The sequence below is a fragment of the Aptenodytes patagonicus genome, chromosome 1 (genome assembly GCF_965638725.1).
Source record: "Aptenodytes patagonicus chromosome 1, bAptPat1.pri.cur, whole genome shotgun sequence".
In the NCBI taxonomy this organism is placed as follows: domain Eukaryota; kingdom Metazoa; phylum Chordata; class Aves; order Sphenisciformes; family Spheniscidae; genus Aptenodytes; species Aptenodytes patagonicus.
The window spans coordinates 95,937,585-95,953,251 of NC_134949.1; the positions used below are offsets into that span (position 1 = coordinate 95,937,585).

At 40.8% G+C, this 15,667-nt stretch overlaps 1 protein-coding gene across 2 annotated transcripts in view; it reads right to left on the minus strand.

The window, feature by feature from the left end:
* Window positions 1-791: 791 nt before the first annotated feature.
* Window positions 792-15,667, minus strand: part of ABI3BP (ABI family member 3 binding protein) — a 166,269-nt gene continuing 151,393 nt past the window's right edge. For both annotated transcript variants that reach the window (XM_076349815.1, XM_076349805.1), the window contains 5 exons: window positions 10,958-11,037; window positions 9,450-9,479; window positions 8,288-8,449; window positions 4,313-4,426; window positions 792-2,206 (listed from right to left, as the gene is read on the minus strand). In XM_076349815.1, the coding sequence (XP_076205930.1) occupies window positions 2,091-2,206; window positions 4,313-4,426; window positions 8,288-8,449; window positions 9,450-9,479; window positions 10,958-11,037 (502 nt within the window). In that variant the 3' untranslated portion in view covers window positions 792-2,090. The remainder of the gene's footprint in view (window positions 2,207-4,312; window positions 4,427-8,287; window positions 8,450-9,449; window positions 9,480-10,957; window positions 11,038-15,667) is intronic.

Consider the following 15,667-nt stretch of genomic DNA (forward strand, 5'->3'; position numbering starts at 1 on the left):
GGTAAAGATCAGCGGTGCTCGCGTTTGTAGGAGAGACAGATTTTTAGGTGTGTAAATGGAGAAATGTTGCGAATACAGATTGCTTTTGCAGAGGTTACGCCGCAGTAGATGGTTTTGCACTGTCTGCTGTTAGTAACTGCCAAGTAACCCTCTCACCAAATGAGTAAGAACCGATACATCAAACCTCGGAGCCCCTTACCAATTTCACTTTTGATGAGGGTGGGGGGAGAATCGGTTTATTGGTTGAAAATGTAAGCCAAATACATATTTTTAAAAAAGAACTCTTAAAAAGGAGCAGCTTTCCACAGGTTCTTTGCCACCCAGAAAAACGTGGGAGTGCAATTCTAGCGACTCGATTTTGAGCCAAGAAAAAGCAGATCAAGAGCTGTAACAAAGTCAATTAGACCATATAACAGCAGAGGGCAAAACATTCTCCCGGTTAATATTTTCCACCCTAGGGATTCTAGGAATACATAACACTAAGTAGGGAATAAAAGAAATGAACTGGAGCAAGCTGCTTGAACTCTCATGAAGACAAATGAGGAAATAAAGCGAGTGAAAATATTCCTACCTTCAGCATCCTTAAATATTGCTGCTCCCAGATCAGCCGCGCTCTCCAGTAAAAGCCATAGCTGTAACTCCTGCTGTCTGTGCTCTGGCCAGACCTAACGCGTCAGGTGTTCACCACACCGCTTAACACGGGCCTGTTTCAGAACAAACTGCTTCCTGAAATAATAGCATTTGCCGCAGGAACGAATACGTGTTTTCATGTAAAACACTAAGAAAAACACTTGATTAAAAAATACTTTATTAGGAGTACAGTGTACCTGCAATGTACTTTATAAGGCATTTTCTATAAAGGGCTATTTCTACTCTATATATATCTGGGTGTTCCTGTTCATGTTTTTTTCAATACATTAGTAATGTAATGAATAACACCTTTAAAAAAAAAAAAACCCCGACATCTCTTTATTTAGTTCATAAATGTTCAAGCAGTACAACAAGTAGCTTTGGGAGAGGTTTTAATCAAAGTTACCGTAAAGCAGTTAAAGTTCAGTTACCACTATTTCCCCTTTGTCCCCAATGAACAATGTTTTAAACCTTTTTTTTTTTTTTTAAATAAAATAAACCTGATTATGCTGTTATAAGTAGCTTATTTTTTCCCCGTTTCATTTATCTTTCCAAGTCCCCCTGCACTGTAGGTACATTTGGCTTTTGAACCAGTAAGTCTCGGTCTCCGAACACTACATCGTCGTGCAAAGCCACAGCAGTGGAGGCCGGTTTCATTTTCTTACTCCGTGTAGGTACGATGTACCTGTCTGCTTTAACCGGCGGAAACCAAACCCACCGACCAGCCACTGCCCAGCTCAGGGGAGTGGCTCTAGCTCCGTAGCGGCAGGCTGCACATACTGTTCTGCTGGAGCTGAAGCATTTGAAAACAAACATGGAAAAAACCCCACTAACCTGATAGTTTAAAGCGGCACGTATAGCAACCTACCTCAGCGTTTTGGCAGGAGTATAGACTGTTTGTACATGGAAGGAGAAGGCGGTTCAAGTTTACTGGTTGCAGGATATTAAAAATTGTAGGGGCGTTTCTATAATTTACGACTGGGGAGACATTACAGATCTATCTGGACAGGTAGCTTATGGCACTTGTAAGAAGACCAGTGACTATTTAAAAACTAATGCACGTTGCATTCCATGACCAACTCTGCCGTAACTGTGCCTTAAACATTTATTACAACATTGTGATAAATAATATACACACCGTATCTTTTAAAATACCATATAAACCATACCTCAAGAATAGGGAGCCAGCTTCCCTATACATTATCCTACAACATGTCCCTAGCCTGTTTGGGATTTTTTTTAATCTAAAAACAAATTGGTAAAACTGGATAACTACAGTAAGCAGCCTACGCTATTACACAATTAATGCAGTATTGGCATTAGACTTGTATAAACCCTTGCACATCAGCAAACTTATTGAAGTGCCAGGCATACCATAAACATTTCCACCTTTGAGCCTGCGTTGGGCAGTCGGACGGGGGCGGTAAGTGCTGGGCCTCTTCACCAAGTTCATGTCGCATCTACCATTTCCCAGGTATTGACGTTCCACACTCGTACCAGCGAACATAGTTAATGTGAGTCTCCCCGCCTATTTTTCCAAATTTGACAGGTTCCTGACGAACTGCCCTGAAAAATCCTGGAAGAGAGAACAGTCTTGCTTGCATGAAGCCCTCAGACAGTACCTTCCGTTGATTTCCCTGTGAAGGCTGTATACGGTTCCGCTAATGGCTAAGCTAGTCACCACGCTGTCAAGCCATCTGCCACAAGCAGGTCTGTTTGCTGCCCCTACATCCCGGTTAGCGCTCTGAAACAGCTGGCATTTGTCCACCCAACCCAAACAAAAGCAGGAGCACGTGGCATTGCTGCAGCCCAGACCAGAGGAGGTGAACCCTGCCTCCCCTTGAGACTTGTGATCCCAGCACCAGCCCGTGGATGGTGGCTGGCCGGGCGAGGCCGGTGCCCCCTCCTTCCCCCCCTCTGGCTGCTGCTGGGGTCTTCTTTAAACAGGAGGTTGTTCCTCCTTGCAAAGTTACAGTGATTAACTGCAGTAGCCTTAACGTTCCAGCGAACCTAAATAAAACTTTCACACTTATCTCCCCCTCCCCAAGCGAAAGATCCTACCTCCTGCTTTAAATCTGTTCTGTGTGACAATACACCTGCTTCCCATTCAAACAGTTAACATCATTAAAAATTACCGTGAGCAATCAGTGCTGAATCCAACCTGATCATCAGAAATGTACGTGTGGCTAAAGCATGCATGTGTGCACAGGCACATAAATATTGTTCTGCAACTAATACGCAACAGCAGTCATGATGCCATCCCTGCACTTCAGGTCAAATATATGTGGTTAATTCTGGTTTGAACAGAACTCAACTTGCTGCAGCCAGGGAGGAACTGAGCAGCAATGGACAATCTGTTCCTTCCTCTGTTCAGTTCACTTACTAGAAATACAAGCTACAGAAAAGGTGGGGGCTTTTTTTGTTTGATTGTTTCGTTGGGGGTTTTTTTGGTTTTGTTTTTTTTTCTAACAAGGAATGTAGCTCATGAATCCACTCAGTTAAATCCAGTCGCTGAAAACAAATCGGTTTTAGCTGTCTTTTAAGCTGGGGTGGCAAGCTTTTTATGTAAAAGGTGTGGGTTTTTTTTTTATTTTTAAAATCTTTTTAAAAAAGTGAATCTGGTACACCTGAGAGGTCTGCTGTCCTGGCAACGCCAAATTGGATTCAGACAATCCTTTACACAAACAAAATACCATTACAAATGGGCAACACTGACTGGGAAAAGAAAAGCAAAGCTCTCTTTAAAGAAAAAAAAAAAAAAAATCACATAAGCAAACACCTTTCAGATCGTTCACCTACTTTGTTTTCAGAGAAACTTGTGAAAGATTTAGGCACTTCACTTCAATCTCCCACAGCTACCTCACTGCATTTCTGTACTTCTGTACAGTGTTTTACAAATGAAGCACTACAGACGGGAAGGTTTGGTCAACACACTGAAATTGTACTGAAAACCGTTTTGGTATTTTTCTCAGTAAAATACTCCATGACACACTCAGCATGCCCGCGTGTATCAATACAGCCTGCATTCTTACCCCACAAGGGAAAGGAATACCTCACACTGGCACTGCTGCCAACAGCCGAGGCAGGAGTTCAGCTGACAGAAGTACAATTTTCTTATGCTCGAGCCTCAGCAATATGTGAAAAATAGTCAGGCAGGTCACAGCTGCATGTAGGACATCCAGTCCCATGCCCGCTTAGGCCAGACTGGAATTCTAGGCACCCGGTTCAAATAAGTGCACACAGAATTACTGCAGCATGAATTATATTTTCCAGTAATAAGTTTTTAGTTTCTCATTAGCGCTAAACAAAGCTGTTTAATGCCCAATGGATGATTTACTGCACTTTAAATCAACCTTGCTAGTTTGAACATAACACTTCATGCCTCTCTGCAAACTCAAATCTGTGGTTGGGTTTAAAAAAGTAATACCAACTGTGAATAATCTGTTGGAATGGTTTAAACAGGAGAGAGGCTGTTTACTACCCAACAGAACCCAAGTCATAACCTTCTTGTAAGAAGTCATTGCTCATCTTCAAAAACTTCTCGACTCTTTTCTGCCTGCAGCCGGCAGTCCCTTTCCATCGCCCACCTCAGCAGTGGGCGCTGAATCCACTGGCAGGAAAAAGAAACACACAAACAAAGGAATTGCCAAGGTTTGCTACAGAGACAGGCGTAAGGAATTACCATCTTTGACTGGTAGATCTTCTTGCTGTCCTGTCCTTCCATCTAAGAATGAGTCTACAAATTGGCAGTGATCTTCTCCGTGGCCCCTCTGGTCTCCTATGTTATAAAATTTTCCTGAAAGCAAAGAAGCGGCAAAGTTGAAAATCCATACCCAGTTTAGTGAGGGCTATTTCCAAAGTCCACCAGAGGCAATGGGCAATGCTCTTTGCTCTGTGGGGAAGCCAAGGTGAATGCTACGATTCTTTTCCTCTTAGGGCCCGTAGCTGTAACTTGAACATTATGTGCATACTCCAAGTACAGGGCTCATGGCTGCAGACAAAAGTGCCCCATTCCTGGCCAAAATCCATGCCTCGATACATTTTTTTTCTCCTCCCTACGTTTCATACAGTAAGTGAAATTCTGTTATTACCTAGACCCTCACCCTGACGGTATCAAAAATGAGGTAAGTTTTGCCAGTGATTTGAATGGAAGGCAGGTTTAGTTCCCTGTCAGGAAGCCCCCAGTACCTTCGAAGACATTTTTATAGACCACCTCGTAACACAGCCAAGGCCTGTTTTATAAATCATCATCTTTTTACAACATGTATGTGCAAGTGATATCCTTTAACAAATAGATGACCTCGGTATAGTAACTGCTTATCCAGAGCATGAAGCGTGCCCGTGTATTTATTTGCAGGATTGCTTAACAGGACACTTTTCTGCACCTGAGTAGAAAACAAGGTCTCAAGTGCCCGATGCAGCGTGAGCTGACGTTACGGGCTGTGCTCATCCTGTTAACAAGAGGACTCGCAGTGAAGGAGCTTTGACAGAGAGATGTTTTTACTTACTGATTTGATTTGCAAGCCATTAGTAAAATTCAGTTCAGAAGATGGAGAAAAGCATGCTACCTTCTCTTCCCGAGCCTTGGCAGGAAACTTTCAGATAAACTTACTGTTTTTTCTAAACTCCTTTCACAGCACTTGTTCTTAACATGTTCAACCTTTGGTTGTGAAGTTGAAAGGAAAGGTGAGAACATTTAGAAATAGGCTCAGTACTCGGGTATAAGCCAAGTGGAAAGTCCAGTTACTCGTTAGATGTTGGGTGTCCTGTAGCCTTGAATCTGTGCCAGTCTGGCCATTTGAGAGATGGTGAGGTGGCTTATAATACTGCTCCCTAAAGTGCAATTAATAGAAGAGCAGGCTACCAATAAACTCTCTCTTTCTCATATTTTTGTGATCTGATCAATACTTTGCCAAAACGTCTCACCTCCAGTTGACGGTCTCTGTGCATGCAGTTCTTCTCTAGCTTTAGAAAATTATTTATTACTATCTAGTTTTGGCTTGCAGGCATGTTTTTTCCATAGGAGAACTGGTCAGAGGGAGTTCCTCTCAGCAATTTTTTTGTCTGAGATTAAGAACATTCAGGCTGCCCAAAACGGCATTTTTTTTTTCCATGGCTGTTGAAGGTCACACTTAGAATTTATTTTTTTCCTCCCCTCAATAAATACTTATTTTTAGGTAGCCTGCTTTTCTGGAATGCCTACAGTGACTGCTCTGGAGGACTGTTAAATGAGGTCAGCAGTAGATGCTGGTTTATAGAACAGTCCTGGCATGTGTAACGTAGATCAGTTTTTCTTCATGAGAGACAGAATAAACCAGATATTTTTATGGCTAACACAAGAACAGTAACTTTCCAATACACACATACTCTAGCCCACAGCGTAACCTATGCATAATTCAGACAATCGCTATACATAAACTAGCAGCATTCTCAGTGACTATTAAATTCTTACTGCCCGATTCTTTCCATAAGAAAGGAGCACGCTTAAAAACATTTAGCTAACAAATGACTAGATTAATCTTTCTCTTTTGGGGATAGCAAGTCTAGCATAAAGTAAATTATTTTTCTTCCCAGTGTTCCCTTATGGGTGGTCTTCAGAAAATTAGATACCATCTTTGGTTTATACATTGTGAATTCTGCAACACTAGAAGTATAAATTCGTGCTAAAGACCAGCATGCGAAGATACAGTTGTTGGCTGCCTTATACAACAGCATCTGTACAATGCACCCAAATTTCAAGATCATTACGCTGCTTAAACAGCAAAGCCTCGGAAGATGTTTTCACAGTAAGGTGGAACTTGGACCTCAGCGCAGCCCTTCACTACCGGCACACGTCGCCCAGCTGGCTGGTGCTAGCAGATACACTCCCGCTGGCCTCAGGGGCACGATGAGACAAGGTGTGACAGTGAAACACATCAGAACGGCGTTTGGCTTCAAACTGGAAGCCTTCTCACTTGCATATAGAGGCCCGCGCCATGACAGTCTCGCTTCGGAAACGGGGGAAAAGCAGCTTTGCTTCTACAAAAATATTTCAATTCTTCCAAATATTGTGACAACTGGTCAGCACCGGTTCTAACAATTCAAGTGCAAGAACCAGGCTTAGCAAGTATAATGAATACAATGTGGCTACCATCATCTTTCTCCAGCCAAGTTAAATCACCGCCCTTCCAGCAAGAACGAAAACAATCTAATGAAAATAGGAAAATGGGCTCCTGATATATTAAACTTTTCTTCTAAGATTGAAGTAGCTTTCACTGCAGTGTTAATTCACTTGATTTAGGGCTGACGTCTAGTCCTGCTAGATTAGCACTGCTATTTCCTCTACTGGCTGGTTTTGTGATACCCTATGCCTCGTTGCCAGTGTTTGTCATTTGATCACAGCTGGTTAGTACAGCAGCAGTTGAATGAATGATACCTCTGTTCAAAATAGCCTCTTTTATTCACGTAATTGCCAAGGTATTATTTACGTATGAGGTATTGTACTTACTACTAACGACAGGGCTTTCCTTCCTTGTCTGCTCATGGGAGAATGGTGCCGGGTGCAAGGCCGGGCAGCTTAAAACTATGTCGGCATGGGCTGCCCTACACTCCCCTGCTCTTTTCTTCCCATGTTCCTGCATACAGAGACCAGAGCCCTGCTCCTGTGAGGTGCCGAGCTCTGAGATGGGGCAACTTTGGGTTATGAAAGTTGATTCTTTCAGCCACAGTTTCTCCTAGTTAATTCAATCCAGTGGGATGAACATACTGCCTAACTTGCACTCAAAAGACATTTCCCATACACAGTTGTATCATACTCTTTGTGCTCTGGATGCCATACTAACGCCATTGTGATAGAGTTGTCCATGCCACTCTGATAAAAGACCTCATACAGAAGAAAGCCAGGAGCTTGGGATGGATTATAAGAAGATAACATATTTCTAAATATAGCTTGTACAATCTACATGAGACACAAAGTTCTGCTTAACTATCAGGTAACTGAAAAACACTTTTTACAGGCTGTTTCCCCAGCTTACACACAGCATGTGTCACTTGATTCAGGTCTTAAATACATCACACTCTAGTGACCTTAAGACACTGAACAAAACTTGAGAAGATAAGGCCAGGAGGCTGCTGTTAGTAATAAAACTTAATATAAAAAAAAGAAGAGGGGGGAAGAGATTATAAGCAAGAATGGGGAATGTGAAAACAAAACAAATATGTCAAAGCAGGCGAGTAAAACCTGTTGACTAGAGTTGAAGTCGTGTTTATAAGCCTCACAGTAACGAAGCAACCAGATGTTTACCAAATGGGATGGGAATGACTGAGTCTAATCCTGGTCTAAAATTAGGTCCTAATCCTCTAATTAAGAATTATTCCAGTCTACCCTTTGAATACAAATTTGGCACCGTTACAATATGTGCTATTCACTGGCAGAGACCTGAACTTTATCAAATTTCTGTATGACTCCCAGGATACTAACAAGTACTTAAAATCAGATGATCACCACAGAGAAGTAACTCTTCAGTCTGAAAATTCAATATCAAACACATCAATGATTACTGAGCACAAGCAGATTACTGTTTATGATTAATCTGCCTATGGACTAGATTAAACATACCTGATCACACTTCAACAGAGCTCGTCTTGTTAAAACTCTTAGTTCTGGAATGTCTCTTACCTGTAAGTGAATCACTGAGGTATATCTTGTATCTCAAAGAATTACACAGCTGCACACCTACGAACTTCTTATACCAAGTCCTCTTTACATATTGTTTCCCTTTGCATTCTGAATAGGTGTCCGAATTGAATGGGATTTCAGTCCAGATAGCATCCTTTCCCACTGCAGGAGAGGAAGAAAGAGGCTGAAGTATGATGCTGCATACAAAATTATGTACAACAAATATATTCAAATAAATAGAATTAGAAACCTTGATGGAGCAGAATGCACCATGGCACCAGTCACCTGCATTTTGACCATGAAAGATATTTCAGGGAAGCGCCGAAGGTTGCAGATATAATTGATGCAGTGAACTGCTTCTGCTCTCTGTGTGTGGTGCCAGTTTGGAATAAGTTCATTCTCGGACCTTTCTAGGGGGACAATGTCTGTGTGTTGGCCCTACTCTCATTTACAACGTGTGTGATACAGTCACTGTTTTACAGTGGGTTCAAGCCAGGACAGTCAACTTGAGCAAACTGTATGTGATTTAACAAAAATACGCATAAAAATTAAGTGTCATGAATTATGTGGAAAGAAATGGTGTCTCCGTGTTTGTCAGTCATGTCCATTACAAATGCAAAAAGCAGCCCAATTTGCTTGAGTGATCTTAGCTGTTCTTCAAAAGCTCAGTCCACTTCCCACCAAAGACAGCAAGAGTCTTTTAAGTGGCCTAAAGCAGAGCTGGATCAAGCCTTCAGGAGCAGAAAGTTTTTCTACAACACAATGGCAGATAAATGGTATCCTCCGACTTGTGCTCTGTTAACTCACTTAAAAAGTGTGGAGTAGCTTATTCATTTTACAGAGCTTTCTTTTGCTTTAATGACAAGGCTGAGAAAATATGAGGCTGTCCTTGGCTCATTTGTGTACATTGGTCTGAAGCCATCCCAGCTGCCATGGGAGCACCACATCACGTTGATTGCGTTCTGCTCAGGTAAACAAGCAGCCTGGCATGAATTCCTTACCAGGGGTATGGGTGGAAGGAATGAAATCATGTGTGAATGCTGTTTGATTCCATAACACATTTAATTGGTGCAGTACAGCCACCCTCCTTGTAAAATTATGCTATCCCATTTCTGAAAAAAATCCTGATCAGAAGACACTATACTATACATAAAAGGCTTACCTGAAATTGGCTCACTCACTCTTGGGTCCGCTGGGGGAAGAAAACAAACATTCAATCAGACACTGTAAAATGAACTTTCCCAATATTTAAATGGAAAAGCATTGGTAAGTGATTTTCTACAGTTGACATAAGCTGTAATTTGTGAAACAGAAAGAGTTTTGGAAGCAAAGTTCACTTTTGTATTAAATTAAATTAAAAGAAATATATTTCTTACGTGAAACTACAGTACCAATGAGCTTTTAAAAATTTTACTTATGGGCCAATACCTGTCAAACACAGTTCTAGTAAAAACAAGAGTTTAAACCTGTAACCAGCAAAACCCAGTTCTACTGCATCTTTTTTAAAATTTCAATTTCAAAACTTAAATAATAAAAAGGACCCCTCTGTAATACTTGCCACACAAAACTTGGCTATGAAAGCCCAAAAGTGAGAAATGGATGTGTGCAATTAAGAAAAAATAAAACTGGCTGCTTAGTCCAAGCTAAATAGGACACAGAACATAAGCCTTGTCATTCATGAAAACTGCACTTGGCATAAACATTTTTTCAGTTTTAACAATCTAGGATTACAAAGAGTGTATTCACAGTTTTTAAATATGTGTGGCATAGTCTGAACTCCTCCCTGACTAATCCCTTGCTCAGCCAAAACTCTCGTCCATCAGTGACAGCACTAGAAGAGGACTATTATATTATTACATCTGGCTGAAAATGCAGATTGAGAAAGTCCTTTTAAAAATGCTAAATCCATCTTGTGTTTTATATGGTCCTTAAGTACTATCAAGCAATAAACACTTCTACACAAAAGATGGTGTCTTGCTTGTATAAAGTCAACAAGTCAGCTGTAGTTAGTCTCATGGGGAACTGGAACAGGGAAAGCAGAGGCACTCTCTGATTCTCACCTCTGAGTCAGATAGGACTTAACTTGGGAACCAATCAATAGTCAAAATAGGCTTGTATACACCTCTCTAACAGTTTCACAGGAGAGTAAACACGATGGAAGAGGACATACTGGGACATTGACTTTTCCCAACTGCTATTTCTCAATCCTTATTTCAGCCAAAAGACATCACTATTATACAGCAGCCTTATTGAACAGGTAGCAGAAGTGCCTATAAACACACCAGCCCAAAGAAAAAACCTTATGTTCCCCATCCAGAAGTCATTAATGAGTTTGATAGATACAAAAAGGTCAGGAATATTAATCTTAAGTGACTGAGCCTTCTCTAAGGATACAGTTAGTTTCTTCATAATGAACACCAGATCAACTCTCTGTGCTCCTGTTTTTTTCTCCTGCAGTCTGGCCATCTTACATCCTCACACAATATAGCCCTGATCTCAGGCTGACCTTCCAGGCACTACCGTAACATGCTCAGTAGTAAAAAGCCAATCTGGAGGCAGTAAAGAGCAAGACCAAACGCACAAAAAGAAGCAAGAGATCCTTTCATACATCCTACAAACATGGATCCTAGAGCCACTGTAAATGATGGTCGGACCTTTGGAAGTTCTTACCTGATTCAGTACTGAATGCCACAACATTGCTACTTGGACCTTCACCAAGAGGGTTTCTAGGTTTCACGTGGAATTCATAACTGGGGAATAAAATAGAAGAGATGATGAAAATTTTGCAAACCAAGGATTCTTGCAGAGTCTGGAGCAAGCAAACTGCCAACACACACCTTGGTGCTACTCGTCTCCTGGAGAAGAACAAAAAGGCCTCATTTCTTGCTCTGAAAACACTGAGACATTCTTAGTCCTAACTGTATAAGGCCTCTCTGAACACATAATTTACCAGTCCTTTTGATGATTCTTTGCACACATACTATTAATGTTTGATTTAATGCACCACTGGTTTAAGCCTGTCTCCTCTCACACATGCAGTTTCAGTTCTGGCAAAGGGAGTGGTTCAGGTGAGGTCAGAAGCAATCTGATTGCTTATCAGAGATTGAGTAAAGCACATTGCTATTTATTTGCACATTTTTCATTCATAAGAACACAAACCTCCAATTCAATGCCTCTCAGGCCCACCAACAGCGTCAGACAGGGCCAGTGGTGAAACACAAGGCATGTCTTCCAGGACAGGAGCTCAGCCAAGGCAAAGATCCAATTGCTTGAATATATGTTAATAGTAAATATATGAAGTAGTGAAAATATATTGTGCAGCGTCTCTTTCTTATCTTTTCATAGTAATGTTGCACAACACCAGTCTGTACTGTAGTTATCTCATGATCCCTCTTCGATATCACAGCTGTGTTGGGAACCAAACACCGTGCTATGAAAACGGAACAAGATTGAAGAAAAAAATCCAAGCCAGGCTCCTCTGCTTAAGCCTCTCCCACCCCTCAATACTTGATTAACAGTGATGGACAGGCAAGACAAGGTGATTTCTAACTCTGCAGCTCAGCCGAAACTTACACTTTCAATTAGAAGCTCTAGGTAAACAGCTATTGAAAGACAGTTGCAAACCTAAAAATGTTACACAGAAGACACCAGACGGATGAATCAGGAAAGAGAGTTACAAGGGTGGACACTGGACACCGCTAGGATCTTACATCAAGGGCCGAGCTAGGAACAGACTCTGTATTTCCTTCCTCCCAGCACACACTATCCCAGCAAGCCACTTCTCAGGTCTCCTGGCCCCAGGCTGGCAGCACCTGGGAATTTCTCACTGCTCAGCAACGGCTCAGTGCCTCCCTGTAGGACCTGCATGCCCTCCATGCCAAAGCACCCTGATGAGTAGCATGTATACACCCAGTCAACAGCACACTCTTCATGCCTTCCCCACGAGCTATAGGCAATAATCTGTCCCACGCGTGCCACCTACAGAGAGACTTTTCATATGCTTTGAGTGCATATACGGTGAACGTCTCCTAACACAGAGCATTTTTTCATCAGCGAGAAAGATCCATAGGACACGAGTCAAAAGGACTGTAGGCCTGGAAAATGGGCCCTAACTTAGAGACTAAACACAGAGCAAAATGAGAATCCCAGAAGTGGGCAATTAAACATCCAGCTCTTGACTCGTGAAGGATCACTTACCAATGATAACTTGGTAGCTCATGACTATAACATAGCATTGTAATGTATGGCTGAAATTGTTTCCAAACAGCAATTTTCTAAAGAAAAAAACATACCGCTCTCTGCACGGTTGGAAATTTGTAAACTTCATTTGCAAGTCCCTACAAGAGACAGAATAATTCAATCCAAACTTTGGATTACCTCTCATTGCTTCTTGGCTCCTGCAAAACCTGAACAGCTCGCTAATTAACCTCAGTGGACTAATCATGCAGTACCAAGCAACTGTTTTCCATCCACAGTACTTCTAAGACAATATTTAACTTTGAAATTGCTTACATAAGCAATTGCCTTTATTTCTAGGGTTTTCTTTCCTTTTTTAAATGAAATACTTACAAAGATTGGTATGCTAACAGATGCATTGTGGATAATTCGTGGATATTTCTAAGTGAAACATGGGCTTGTTTTGAGCTCTAAAAAGTCTATTTGGAGTAATCTTAACATTTATTCAAACATGCTGCAAGACCATTTTGAGCAACTGACATTACCCTACTGTAGAAGGGAGACATTAAATAAATAATAAATTAAATAGTAAGTTCTAGACACAAAATCTTCTTCATGATCAACTTCAAATCATTTAAACAAATACATGCTTTTAAAAATTGGATCTGAGCAGTTAATGTTCACACTGGGCATGTGGTACAGTAACTTTTTTGGTCAAGAAGTATTCTCATCTGGTGGGAAAGGTTGTTATCCAGAGAATGGTAGCAGAGCAGTTGGAGATTCCTTCTGAAGAATCACTGAAGCATAAATGAAGATTTGCTAATACATCGCGTTTTTTAAAGTAATAGCTAGAAGATACATTTCAGACAATGTACAAATTAATGCATGCCTAGAGAGAAAAGACTCCAGAGAAGTTTTCCTGCTTCCTTCACAGCAGGAACACCTTATCTAGAGCTATTGTAATTTTGATCATTGATAGCTCAACATGGTATGTTCTGTTGCTTTACTGGGAGTTTATGGTTTGACCTTATGGATGATAATAATCTGTTTATGTCCCTTTGTATGAAATCAAAAGGGAAATATGAAGAGCACTGCTTAGGATTCCTGACCTAGAGTTTTTTTGATTCCATAGGATTGGCTACAAGGAAAGGACAAAACCTGAGCAGGTGAAATGCTCTTACGGAACTGGACTGGGCAGCCACAGGGACTCGGAAAGTCATGACGCAGGCAAGTGTGAACTGAAGATAAAGGTCTACAGTCAGCATATCTGGATCTCACCTGAATATGTAAGGGTTTCATAGATTTTGCAAGCTGGATTTACATGCCTCTGTCAGGCAGAAAATCACAAGCTGGACAAGATGGTGGAGAATTTTGAAATAAATTTAAGTATTTTGCTGATTTTTGTACAAATATATTGTCCCCAAGAGCTGATATGCCCTATTTTGAGTTGCATCAGGCAACATTCTTCATAGGAAACAGTCCTGTTCCGAAAATACTTAAGTCAATGAACTTGGACCCATCAATTCTCTAACTCCATAAAAAGACCAAAACAAGAACTGAAGACTAAATATTTTCCAAGCAGTGTTTTTCAAATTGTGGTCTAGGGACCACTAGGATCTCTGCAAAAGATCAAACCACAGTTGGGAAAATTATGGCAAGATTGAAATAAAGAACTAAAATCTATGCACAGAGATTTCAGCTCATGTAAACATATAAACAATATTGGAGAAAAGGAAAGTAATAAAGAAATGTCCAAAGTTTAGCTTAGTAAATTAGGGGAGCCTCCTATTAATAATGTTAAAGAGCAAATTTTTTAAACTAAAATATATACAATTCTACAGTTTTGTGGTAGGTGTTTTTACAGGTGCCCAAGCACCACAGGCTCCTTTCCTCTGCCAAATTCAATCCTGAAACAATAACAGTGGCTGCAACAGTACAAGAACAACAACCAACCACTTTTGGAGATGAAGAGAAGTAACTAGTTGACTGAAAACTGAAAGGGAGAGAAAGGAAAATTTAGACTGAGCTTACGATTTGATAGAGTTTACAGATCTAACTGTAATTTTAAAGCCATGGTGTGGCTCTCTTCATAGAAAACCATTTAAAGTCTCCCTTTTTGTGTGTCAGGTGAAAGATCTGAAAAATAAAAATAAAATGATGAAAAAAGGGTACCTGCTGCAATCTTATGCACTTCTATACAAACCACAAGGGAGGGGAAAAAATGCTTAGAGGTTCAAGAAAGTATGTAGGGCAAAGTTAATAAAGGGAAATAGGAAAGCTATATAATGATTATCCCATGTCCACCTCTTAGCTAGACTTATTAATGAGAAACTGGAGTCTATATTCCATCTTTATATCTGTGTGCCTATGATGCCAAAAACTCTGCTATCCAATATATGCAGCAATCTTAACATGTGTCACACCTCTCAAATCTTAAGATTGCTATCCTACAAACTTTGGAGACTAGGCCTCCCAAATCCTCCCAAACTGCATAAGACAATCAAAGTCCTTGTGCAGATTAAATGGACTTGACTTACAGTAATTACTGTGCAGAGCATATTTTTCCACCATAGGAAATCGCTATTCCACATGGAACTTTGGCAGAGGCAGCTCCTGCATTCTTCAAATCATGCAAAAGGAGAAGATTGAAGATTGCAGAACTGAAAATAGGTGAAGAGAGATTTTCACCACAATAGAAGGACTGGAGCAGCTGAGTACAGTCCTGGGACTTCAGGTCAATTGCCGGGGAGATGCTGGTGGTTAGATGACAGTCATGCAGGACTGTCTCAATGTACAATGCTTCTCATGCTTCTCTGTCTCTGCAGAGTGTGGTTGGACAGCAGTATGGTCAGACATAGCAAATAAAACTAGGTTTAAGAGATAGAAACGAAAAAAGAAAGAAAGAAAAAAAAAGTGCTGGGCTTGTTTGAGGAGTCTTTCTCCTAATCAGGTTGGAAGAAGGGCTGAGAGAAAGGGGAAATGCTTACCCATGAACCCTGACATCAACAGCTATTTAGTACAAAAATCTGTTACTTTTGTAATAAAGAGTACAAAAAACTCCAGCATTTTTCTGCCACTTTCTGCATTTTTCTGCATTGCAACTTTCACTGTAGTTCTCATCTCTTGACCCTTGCTGTTAACAAAAGCTAAGCTCTTTGCATCGGTAGATTTTTTTTCTTGTATGTGATTAGCACATTTTGGATG